This window comes from Bos indicus x Bos taurus, chromosome 18 (genome assembly GCF_003369695.1).
Source record: "Bos indicus x Bos taurus breed Angus x Brahman F1 hybrid chromosome 18, Bos_hybrid_MaternalHap_v2.0, whole genome shotgun sequence".
NCBI classification, from domain to species: domain Eukaryota; kingdom Metazoa; phylum Chordata; class Mammalia; order Artiodactyla; family Bovidae; genus Bos; species Bos indicus x Bos taurus.
The window spans coordinates 4,471,597-4,484,022 of NC_040093.1; the positions used below are offsets into that span (position 1 = coordinate 4,471,597).

The 12,426-nt window shown below is 43.3% G+C and overlaps 1 protein-coding gene across 1 annotated transcript; it reads right to left on the reverse strand.

Annotated features, from left to right (window-relative positions):
* Positions 1-2,305: 2,305 nt before the first annotated feature.
* On the reverse strand, positions 2,306-11,373 carry LOC113876032 (cationic amino acid transporter 3-like). The gene is made up of 11 exons (XM_027514831.1): positions 9,864-11,373; positions 9,105-9,263; positions 5,581-5,767; positions 5,279-5,391; positions 4,910-5,132; positions 4,603-4,742; positions 4,401-4,503; positions 4,022-4,218; positions 3,662-3,828; positions 3,275-3,416; positions 2,306-3,122 (listed from the first exon to the last, which is right to left on the reverse strand). Exons 1-11 carry the CDS (start codon positions 10,240-10,242, stop codon positions 3,061-3,063), a joined length of 1,872 nt encoding a protein of 623 aa, XP_027370632.1. The 5' UTR covers positions 10,243-11,373; the 3' UTR covers positions 2,306-3,060.
* Between the last annotated feature and the right edge of the window lie 1,053 nt (positions 11,374-12,426).

Consider the following 12,426-nt stretch of genomic DNA (forward strand, 5'->3'; position numbering starts at 1 on the left):
AGATCAGAACAAGGGAAGAGTTTCTCATCTCATAGAACCCTTCACAATCTTCTCCTCACCCTTTTTTTTTTCTCTCCTCTTCCCAATTTCTCTTTGCATTTTTTCTCTCCTGTGAAAGGATCTATCCAGCACCAGCTATAGACATTGCTGTTGTTTAGTCTCTAAGTCATGTCTCACTGTTTTTCAACCCCCTGGACTGTAGCCTGCCAGGCTCCTCTGTCCATGGGATTTTCCAGGCAAGAACACTGGAAACAGTTGCTATCTCTTCCTCCGGGAGATCTTTCTAATCGAGGAATTGAACATGTCTCCTGCATTGGCAGGTAGATTCTTTACCATGGAGCCACCACGGAAGACCAGTCATAGATTAGACATGGCCTTAAAGTCTCATTTTCTGTTCCAAGTCGTTTAACAAAATATCATTTTTCTCAAACAAATACTGTGGTCTCCCTTTGATAATAACTGGTAAATAAAAAGTTCCCCATCTTGGGTCATGTAAAATATTACATGAATATATGATTCTTTCATTAAATATCTCATCAAATATAACTGAGCACTTATTGTATTCCAGACAATGCTTTAGCCACTGGGAAGCAAATGGTGATCAAAAGTGTGAAGGGGTGAATGCATCTCCCTTGTTTCAAATTCATATGTTGAAGTCCTGATCCCCAGGACTTCAGAATGTGACTGTATTTTGTGGGGGGACTTAAAGAGGTAATTATGATTAAATGAGGACATGAGGATGGGCCCTAATGACGTTTGACTATACCCATATGTCAAGAGGTTATTAGAATGCAGAGAGCATAGACAGACACCAAGAGGTGACAGATTTAGCAAATAGTATTACAAGACAACTAGATACATTGATTTTAGATCAACAATGAACCTTGACACCTATACTTTAATACATATATTACATATACATCTTTTGTGCACATTAACTATACATCTTTTAATATATATATACACATACAAACATACAACATTTTATTGTGCTTTGCAGATGCTGCACATTTTGCAGACTGAGGGTTTGTGGCAACTCTGGGTTGTCAGATGACAGCTAGCATTTTTCAGCGATAAAATACTTTTAAGTTAAAGTATGTACATTTTTTAGACAGAATATATAGCACACTGAACAGTGTAGTGTAAACATAAGTTTTTATGCACTGGGAAACCAAAAAATTTGTGTGACTCTCTTTATTGCCAGTTCTCTTTACTATGGTAGTCTGGAATCAAACCAGGAATATCTCAGAGGCACGACTGCGGGGTCATGTTGTGGCTCTTCAGTTGCTAAGTCATGTACAAGTCTTTGTGACCCCATGGAATACAGCACACCAGGCTCCTCTATCCTCCACTATGGTATGGAGTTGTTCATTGAAATCAGTGATGCTATCTAAACATCTCATTGTCTGTTCCCTCTTCTCCTCCTGCCCTCGGTCTTTCCCAGAATCAGGGTCCTTTCCATTGTATCAGCTCTGGACATCATGTGGCCAAAATATTGGAGCTTCAACTTCAGCATCAGTCCTTCCAATGAATATTCAGAGCTGATTTCCTTTAGTGTTGACTGGTTTGATCTCCATGCATTACAAAGGACTCTCAAAGTCTTCCCCAGCACCACAGTTTTCAAAACCATCAGTTCTTCAGTGTTCAGCCTTCTTTATGGCCGATCTCTCACATCCCGTACATCACTACTGGAAAACCCATAGTTTTGACTAGACAGACCTTTGTCGGCAAAGTAATCTCTCTGCTTTTTAATATGCCATCTAGGTTTGTCATAGGTTTCTTTTCAAGGAACAGGTGTTTTTTAATTTCATGGCTACAGTTATTGTCTGCAGTGATTTTGGAGCCAAAGGAAAGAAAATCTGACACTGCTTCCACTTTTCCCTCTTCTATTTGCCAGGAAGTGATGGGACCAGATGTTATGTTATTAGTTTTTTTGAATGTTGAGTGTTACACCAACTTTTCGCCCTCCTCTTTCACCTTCATCAAGAGGCTCTTTATTTCCTCTTCACTTTCTATCATTAGGATGGTATCATCTGAGGTTGGTACTTCTCCTGGCAAACTTGATTCCAGCTTGTGATTCATCCAGCCCAGCATTTTGCATGTTGTACTCTGCATATAAGTTAAATAAGCGGGCAACAACATAGAGCATTAACATACTCCCTTGCCAGTTTTGAACCACTCCAGCATTCCATGTCCGATTCTAACTGCTTTTGCTTATGACCTGCATACAGGTTTCTCAGGAGGCAGGTCAGATGGTCTGGTATTCCCATCTCCTTAAGGATATTCCACAGTTTGTTGTGATCCATACAGTCAAAGCTTTTGGCATAGTTAATGAAGCAGAAGTTGATGTTTTTCTGGACTTCCCTTGCTTTCTCTGTGATGCAACAGACGTAGGCAATTTTATGTCTGGTTCATCTACCTTTTCTAAACCTAGCTTGTATCTGGAAGTTCTCAGTTCATGTTCTGTCGAAGTCTAGCTTAGGACTTTGAGCATTCCCAGCTAGGCTGTGAAATAAGCACAACTGTATGGTAGTTTGACCACTCTTTGGCTTACCCTTCTTGGAATTGGAGTGAAAACTGACCTTTTACTTCAAACTTATTGATGACCGAATATTTAAGGTGTAAATCTTACACAATATCGGATTACCTATGTTTCCTCCTCAAGTGGCCAGATCAGTGCTCAGGCTGGAGATGGGAACAAGGAGTTGTTTCTCAGGTGCCAGGTTAACATTTTCTTTCTCCTGCTGGTTATGTTGTTGTACTTTCTTTGTGAAAATCGGTCTTGCTGCACACTTAAGAAGCATGTGTTTTTCTGTATGTACATCATGCTTTGAAAAGCTTACTTAAAAATTAGACAACATTAAAGTCACTTTGTCCACTGGCAATAAAGACAGGGCTGTAGATGCATACACCTTCACTATCCATAGAGGCTGAGTGTTCAGGTAGCAGAAGACACCTTCTATGTATGTAGGGATTCTACACAACATCTATGACCTGTGGTTAAGATGAGTCAGCCGTAAGGGTGTTTTTGTCAAGAGTCTGGGAGGTGGATGCTGGTGGTTATTGCTCATCGTTCTCCTCTAAGCTGTGTCGGATCCCATATCCAAAGTATATGAGAAATCCTAGTAAGGAAATGAGAAAATGAGAAGGATAAGCAGGCACTCTTCCTGGTTACAAACATCCAATAGGTCTCCTATGGTGGTCAAGAAGCTTAGGGGAGCTCAGTTTGGGATCTGTCACTCAAGAGGTCTCTTTATGCCAGAAAGCCACTTACCAACCACATTCCAGATGCCAAATATGGCCCAGGTCCCAGAAGTTATCTGCATCATCAAGTAAATGTTCACAAAGATGCTCACCAGTGGAAGGACAGGCAGAGCAGGGATGCTCACCAGTGGAAGGACAGGCAGAGCAGGGACCTGTGGGGCAGTCAGTTCATCCTTGAACACACCCCAGATGCCTGAATGAGAGACTCTACCCCATGTGGGCAAGAAGACCAGCCTTCAGACTGTGTATTCAGTGTCTACTCAGACCGTGTATGTAACATACTGAGGGGGATCAGGAAGAGTCCATTGGTTTTAGCAGTTCCCCTCACTCCCTGGATGTTTAGACCATGAAGCATGTTCACTCCAGGTGGACAGTTTGGGCACATAAGGTCACTTACCTTAAAATAAAGAGGAATGGGGTTCTGGGGCTGCCTCCAGATGATGACCATGACTCCAATGATGAGCAGCAGCAGCAGCACAGCCACTGGTGTGTACTTGGAGTCTCCAGAGAACCCCTGACTGGACCACTGGACCAGGATCAGGCTCAAGATTATCATCAGGAGAACTACAGGGGTCAAGGTGGAGGAGAACAGGTTCAACTTCAGAAGCTGAAGATGTCAAGACCTTGGGCCACCCCCCAGGCTGCCCACCTCAGCAAGGGCCCTCATATGACCAAGACTCCTCAGTTGACAAAATACACACTCCAACACCATACTGTCAATTTCAGAAAACAACCAAAGAAAAATCCCACTGCTCACCGAGTAGTGAAGCACATCCATAGACAATCTGGCCAGATTTCCTAGTGGGGATGGTGCTGATAGGGAACCACAGACTCTTTAGAATGTTTGAGTTTCTTGCTTCAGGTTCAGAGTCCAGCGGATGTTCATCAGGGACAGGCATCTCAATTTCCTCCTCTGTGTTCTCATTCTTGCTTAAATTCTGGTCTGGCTGGTACCTGAATTACATGTTTTAAGGCAATATTAACAGCAGCCCCTACTCATCCAACACCACACAGCCTATTTCACATGTGTCCTGTCTTAAGTAGAGCAGGACTTTTAGAAGATAGCATGAAGGCAGAAGACGTTTACCTCCCAACTAATCTCCAAGACTCCCTACCGAGGTGCAGTGGGGTCTCACCTGAGGACAAGAATAGAAAATGCCACCAGGGAGTAAATGAGCAGGGTCCCGACTGACATGAGATCCACAAGATCTGTGTACTTGAAGAGTAACGCCATGAGCCCTACAATGAGGGCACAAACAAAGTGGGAAGGGAGTGAGAAACATCTGGAAATATGTAAGTTAAAGCGTGGGTTTCAAAAAAATATAAATATTTTTTAACCTGCAAGATTTGCAGCAGACATCATGGCCAGGACATGGATGCCTGTGCGGACATGGATCCGGGTAAGTACCCGGAAAAGGAGCCCATCCTCTGCCATTTTGTAGATCAAAAGAGGCATTCTGAACACGGCACTATGGAGTCTGGAAGAGAAGATGGAAACATGTAAGGATGTGGAGAAGGAGGATAGGCCAGGACTTTTGCTCTCTCGTTGGCTTGGGGTAAGGTGTCTCTCTGTCTTCTCTACCAATCCAAAGGTTTTGGAGATCTGAGCATCGACAGTAGACAGGGAGGAAACCATGGCACTGACCTGAATATAAGAGCACAGAGGGTACCAATAGACGTGATGTATGTGGCAGGGAGCCACAAACTATGGAGAATGGCTTGTGGGAATGGGTTGTGAGGCTGAATCAGGTAGTAGGGCACCATGAGGGTGAGTGCCGCTGAGACACTGGAGTAGGCCAAAATGCAGATGAAGATGGTGACCAAGATGCTCCAGGGGATTGAACGATGAGGATTTATAGCTTCTGCCCCTGCAGAAAGGGAAGAAGTGTTGAGTTAGGAAAACACACTGGGAAAAATCCCCTTCCTTATTGTACTCCTCAATCAGGTTTCCCCAAAGCCAGAGGCAGCCAGTCTGTTCCCAAACCTCAGATGGGACACACAGTGACCATGTAACCTTTAGTGGCAAGAACATCAACACCAAAAAAATAGTAGAAACATGTAGCTGTTCCCTGGAGAATCCCTTCAAAGCCGAAAGGTGCAAACCCTCCAGAACCCAAAGGGCCCAAGCTACGGTGAGAGAAGGAAAGAGAAAGAAAGTGGGTGAGGTGTGTTCTTCCATCTCTTGAGCTTCTGCCTTCATACCTCAAGTCCTGGGCTCCAGGACTCGCTTCATCTGGATCCATCAGCCCAGATATCTTTAGTCCACACCATACCAGCTCTGCATGCCCGTCACCCATATATTATGGCCAATATTACCCTCCTAAGCCATAGATGTCTCTGGATCCAGATGTGTTCAGTTTGTAGTCCTGTTCTGTGAGCTTCCAGTTATGCAGATCTCCCTTAACGAAGCCAGTGATGGTAATGAAAATGAGAACCAAAATGTTTATTCCTATGGATATTCTGATAACCAGGATTGACTCACGAGCTCCCAGAAGCCGTAGTCCTGTGGGAAAGATGTAATATGAAACACTCAAATCATTGATACATTAGGCATCACTGACTCGATGGACGTGAGTCTCAGTGAACTCTGGGAGTTGGTGATGGACGGGGAGGCCTGGCGTGCTGCGATTCATGGGGTCGCAAAGAGTTGGACATGACTTAGTGACTGATCTGATCTGATCTGATAGATATACTAGTCATACAAACACCCTTTTTCAACAACACAAGAGATGACTCCTCTCTTGGACAACACCAGATGTTCAATACTGGAATCAGATTTATTATATTGTTTGTAGCTGAAGGTGGAGAAGCTCTATACAGTCAGAAAAAGCAAGACCTGGAGCTGTTTGTAGCTCCGATCATCAGTTCCTTAATTGCAAAATTCAGGCTTAAATTGAAGAAAGTAGGGAAAACTACTAGACCATTCAGGTATGACCTAAATAAAATCCATTATAATTAAACAGTGGAGGTGACAAATAGATTCAAGGAACTAGATCTGGTAGGCAGACTTCCTGAAGAACTAGGGACAGAGATTCCTAACACTGTACATGAGGCAGTGACCAAAATCATCCTCAAGGAAAAGAAATGCAAAAAGGCAAAATGGGTGTCTGAGGAGGCTTTACAAATAGGTGAGGGAAGATGAGAAGTGAAAGACAAAGGAGAAAGGGAAAGATATAACCAACTGGATGCAGAATTCCAGAGAATAGCAGGGAGAGACAAGAAAGCCATCTTAAGTGAACAATGCAAAGAAATAGAGGAAAACAGCAGAGTGGGAAAGACTAGAGATCTCTTCAAGAAAACCTGGGATATTAAGGGAACATTTCATGGAAGGATGGGGATGATAAAGGACAGAAATGGTAAGGAACTAACAGAAGCAGAAGAGATTTAGAAGAGGTGGCACGAATACCCAGAACTATACCAAAAAATGTCTCAGTGGTCTGGATAACCAAGATGGTGTGGTCATTCACCTAGAACCAGACATCCTGGAGTGTGAAGTCAAGTGGGTCTTAGGAAGCAATAGTACAAACAAAGCTAGTGAAGGTGATGGAATTCCAGCTGAGCGATTTCAAATCCTAAAAGATGATGCTGTGAAAGTGCTGTATTTGATACGTGAGCAAACTTGGGAAACTCAACAGTAGCTTCAGGACTTCTAGATCAGTTTTCATTCCAATCCCAAAGAAGGGCAATGCCAAAGAATGCTCAAACTACTGTACAATTGCATTCATTTCACATGCTAGCAAGGTTATGCTCAAAATCCTTCAAGCTATGCTTCAGCAATATGGGAATCAAGAACTTTCAGATGTACAACAGAGTTAAGAAAATGCAAAGGACCAGAAATCAAATTGCCAACATTCGTTGGATCACAGGGAATGCAGGGGGAAATACCAATGAATCATATACTTCTGCTTCATTTGACTACACTAAAGATTTTGGCTGTGTGGATCACACGAACTGTGAAAATTCTTAAAGAGATAGGAATTCCAGACCACTTTACCTGTATTCTGAGAAATCTATGCAGGTCAAGAAGAAACACCTAGAACTGGACATAGAATAATGGACTGGTTCCAAATTGGGAAAGGACTATATCAAGGCTGTATATTGTCACCCTGCTTATTTAACTTACATGCGGAGTACATCATGCAAAATGCCAAGGTGGATGAAGCACAAGCTGGAATCAAGATTGCCAGGAAAAATATCAACAATCTCAGATATGTAGATGATACCACCCTAATGGCAGGAAATGAACATGAACTAAAGAGCTTCTTCGTCTTTTTTTTCTTTTTAGTATCTAGTCATCAAGCAAAGACTTTATTGCTATGACACTAGAGGGATGGAGAAAACCCATAATCAGGTTACAACTGAAATCACAGCTTAAAGAGCTTCTTGATGAAAGTGAAATAGGAGAGTGAAAAAGCTGGCTTAAAACTCAACATTCATAAAGCTAAGACCATAGCATCTGGTCCCATCACTTCCTGGCAAATAGACAAGGAAAAAGTGGCAGCAGTGACAGATTTCCTTTTCTTGGGCTCCAAAATCACTGCAGACAGTGACTGCAGCCATGAAATTAAAAGACATTTGCTTCTTGGAAGGAAAGCTATGGCAAACATAGACAGCATATTAAAAAGCAGGGCCATCACTTTGCCTACAAAGGTCCATATAGTCAAAGCTATGGTTTTTCCAATAGTCATGTACAGACGTGAGAGTTGGACCATAAGAAGGCTGGGCACCAAAGAATTGATGCTTTTGAACTGTGGTGTTGGAGAAGACTCTTGAGAGTCCCTTGGACACCAAGGGGAACAAACCAATCAATCCTAAAGGAAATCAACCCTGAATATTCATTGGAAGGACTGATGCTGAAGCTCCAAAATTTTGGCCACCTGATGGGCAGAACCAACTCATTGGAAAAGATTCTGATGCTGGGTAAGGTTGAGGGCAGGAGGAGAAGAGGGTGACAGTGAATGAAACGGTTGGATAGTATCACTGACTCAATGGACATAAATTTGAGCAAACTCCAGAAGATAGTGGAGGACAGAGGAGCTTGGCATACATAATCCATGGGGTTGCAAAGAGTTGGATATGACTTAGTGACTGAACAACAACAGGAAGCAGAGAAATAGTTGCTCAGGGCTGGCAGTTGGTGGTGGTGGACAAACAGACAGTGACTGCTTAGTGGGCACAGAGGTGTTGAACGTGTTTGGAACTAGATGGAGGTGATGGTTGTCCAACATTACAGATGTGCCTAACGCTACTGAATTGTACACTTTAAGATGTTAATTATTGTGGCAATCTTCTCAGAATACATGTCTAACAAAGCAAGATGTACACCTTAATCTTACACAATGTTGTATGTCAGTTATATTAGACTGAAGCTGGGAAAAGGTACAAAGTGGTTAATTTTATGCTATGTGAACTTCCTCTCAATTAAAAAAAAATCTTTGGCCTCAGTACAAAGGAAGACTTGTTGGTCTAAGTAAATGATTCTCAGCTTGGGGTAATTTTATTCCCCAAGGGACATTGGCACTGTCTGGAGACACCCTGATTGCCACAGTTGGGGGTGGGTGGATGTCACTGCTATCTAGTAAGCAAAGGCCAAGGATGATTCAATAATGATTAAGAAAAGAAATTAAAATTCACAGGACAGTCCCTTCACACCAAAGAATGATAAGCCCAAATTGTCAGTAGTGCCAAGGGTGGAAAACAATGGTCTATGTCTTAGCTTCTATTTCAAGACCATTCTTTCTATTTCTAATCCCCCACCATTCTGCCACATCAAGCCTTTCCTACACCAGCTCCCACTTCACACCCTGTTCTTCCCATCCTGTTGCTGAGCCCTGTCTCACCTGTCATCAGCAGTACCAGGCCCAAGGCAAAAAAGTCTGCATATGTGGCCAGGGAGTAAGGCAGCTGCAGAGAGAAACTTTCCTGTAATGACTGAGAGATGTGATTCCCAATCAGGCTGTCAAAGATGTAACTCGAGGCCCTGGCCAAGCTGGCACTGCCTGCAGAGGCAGAAGAAGGAGCGTTCATTGACAAACAAAAATTGATGTGCCATAGGATCTAAAAACACAGATAAAATACCTGTATATACAAAAAGCCTATATATACAAATACCTGCTACAAAATACAAAATATCAAAGAGTTTCTTTTCATGAGTTGGGGAGAGTAGAACCAAATGATTCACCAAAATGTCAGGTGTTTTAATACGTTAGGAGCAGATCAATGTTATACAAGAAAAGAAAACACATAAGTGGGACTGGGAGGGCTGGGATAGGCATGAAATTTGAAATCAAGTGGTAAAGGAAAATCCCAGGAAGGCAACAACTGAGCAAAGAATTCACTATGATGAGGGGGTGAACCTGTGGGACATACCTCCCTCTCACCCATTCCCTACAGTTCCTTTTCCTCCTGGGTTCATGGTCCATCATTTAAGAACACAGGATAGAACCAAGTTGAATGTAGTTGTGGGGTCTTCCTGACACTATTATCAACTTCCCTTCACGAGGCCAAGAATAAAGTGCTCATGAATGACTGAGAACCCAATCCTCCAACATAGTTTCCCAATCTTAAGCCCCACACCATTTGCTGGCCCATCATCTCACCCGTAACTAAGAGAAGTATGGAGTTCCAACCAATGATGAAGGCATAGACTTGACCCATCGTGACATAGCTGTAGAAATACGTAGAACCAGAGCGTGGTACCCAGGCCCCAAATTCAGTATAGCAGAGCCCAGATAATATAGAAAACATGGCAGCCACCAAGAACGAGATGATGGTTGCTGGTCCAGCTATGAACTTGGCCACTGCACCAGCCAGAATGTACATGCCAGCTATCAACATCCTGCCCACACCCACGATCACCAGGCTTAGGATGTTCAGATGAGCCACGGGTCTCTCAGACTCATCTATGGGTTCCAGTAGCTGCTTGCGGGTGAGCTTCTGACCAAATTGGTGAATGAACTGAAGCAACATCCTAGACATAGTTGAGGAGGCTACAGTCTGCTGAGGAAAGAAGACAGAAAGCCGTTAAGAATGTCCATCCGCCCTTGTCAGTGGGGTCCAGTTCTATGGAGTGAGGAAGTGATGGAGCAGGTGGTAAAAGGACACACTGGGCAAGCTCTCCATCTCTGAGATTTGGTTTCTACAATCATAGAGAAGACTTCTAATTTGTGTCAAAGTTACTGGAAAGTTTGCTTGAGAAGAAGTGAGACGGAGTAGATTATGTCTCCCCAAATGTGCCCTTTTGACCAGTAAATTGTTTTGAGCTAAAGTTAATTAAGACCCATTAGATTCAGGAGAAGCTCTTTACCTTTCCCTCAATTGTTCAAAATAATGTGGATTAGGAGACCTATGCCAGGAAGAGAGCTCTTACCACAGAGAACTTTTTAATCTCAGAAAGACTTACCTGCTTGGAGTGGGCAAACATTTGTTCACCAGGCACTTGCTCTTCTCATCCTTCTGTGCATGGTCTTCCTCCCATTTGAAGGCCCAGATCCCCACCCCTTTCTCCTTAACTCAGGGGGTCATATAAGCTTCAATTGTCTGACAGTCTTTGAGCCTCAAAAAATTTTATGGGGCTCCTGTACATATTAAACTAACTGTGTTCAACGGTCTATGTCAATTGAATTGTTATCTCAGCTGAAGAATCTAGAGAGCCAAGTCTTCTGCCCCTATAGAAGCAAAAGTTTCCATCACGGAGCCTGGCACATCATAGGTGCTTAGTTGGCATTAGTTGGATAGATGAGAATGGTGATTTTTGAATCGAAATCAACCAGCCAAGCTTGTCTGATTTTGCTGAAACTACATTTCATCTTTTTTCTCCTTTCCCCTGCACAATAGAACAAATTATCATCATTATTCCCTCCCCTCTTTGATAGGGGTGAAGTGAGTCTTTTAGGGGCTTGCTGAGCAGAGCGCTCAAACTCTGCACTTTTTTTCACCAAGGACCCTGAAACCTGGACACTTTCTGTTTCATTGTTTGCAGAGTGACATGGAATAGTAACTGTCCTGGGGAAGAATAAGATGATATTTGAGGGGAGGCACAGAAGGACTGATGCTGAGGCTGAAACTCCAATACTTTGGCCACCTCATGTAAAGAATTGACTCATTGGAAAAGACTCTGATGCTGGGAGGGATTGGGGGAAGGAGGAGAAGGGGACGACAGAGGATGAGATGGCTGGATGGCATCACTGACTCGATGGACCTGAGTTTGAGTGAACTCTGGGAGATGGTGATGGACAGGGAGGCCTGGCGTGCTGCGATTCATGGGGTCACAAAGAATCGGACACGACTGTGCTACTGAACTGAACTGAACAGACTCTAGCCCAGCTCAGTCAAAGCATTAAACTACAGTGGTCTCCCAAGTGCCTGGAGGGAGGGGGGACTAGTGTTCATTGTGAATCAGAAATGACAGGACTGTGTTTCCTGTTGCTTTGGGACATGAAATGTGTTCTGCCTACACAGCTCTGCAGGGCTAGGCTGATCTTGTGACCACCAGTTACTGTGAGGGGGGCTTCCACCCCTCATACTCCAAAGTCCAAATTTAACATTTGATTAAGAGCAAGCATTCAAAGAGCCAGGAAACTATGGATAGAATCTTGGTTCTACAAACACTGCGGCACTCTTGAACAAGTCATATCCTTCTCTGGACTGTTTTGATCTTGCTCAAATGCTGCTGCTGAGCCCTTCTGCACCGTGAGTAGGAATGTAACATGGGACAGCAGCTGTGGATGCAGTATGGTGCCTCCTCAAAAATGAAAAATACATTTACCACGTGACCCAGTCACGCCACATTGGGTGTATGCCCCAAGGAATTGACAATAGGGTTCAAAGACATATTTGTACACCTGTGTTCCTTAGCAGCATTATTCACAATAGCTGAAAGTTGGAAGCAACCCAGATGTCCATCAATGAAGGAATGGATTAACACAATGTGGCTGTACATACAGTGGAATATTATTCAGCCTTAAACAGATAGGAATTTTTTTTCACATATATTGTTAAAATTTATTTTTAATTGGAGGATGATTGCTTTGCACTGTTGTGTTGGTTTCTGCCATACATCAACATGAATCAGCCATAGGTATGCATATGTCCCCTCCCTCTTGACCCTCCCTCCCATCCCCCTACTCCATCCCACCCCTCTAGGTTGTCACAGAGCACCAG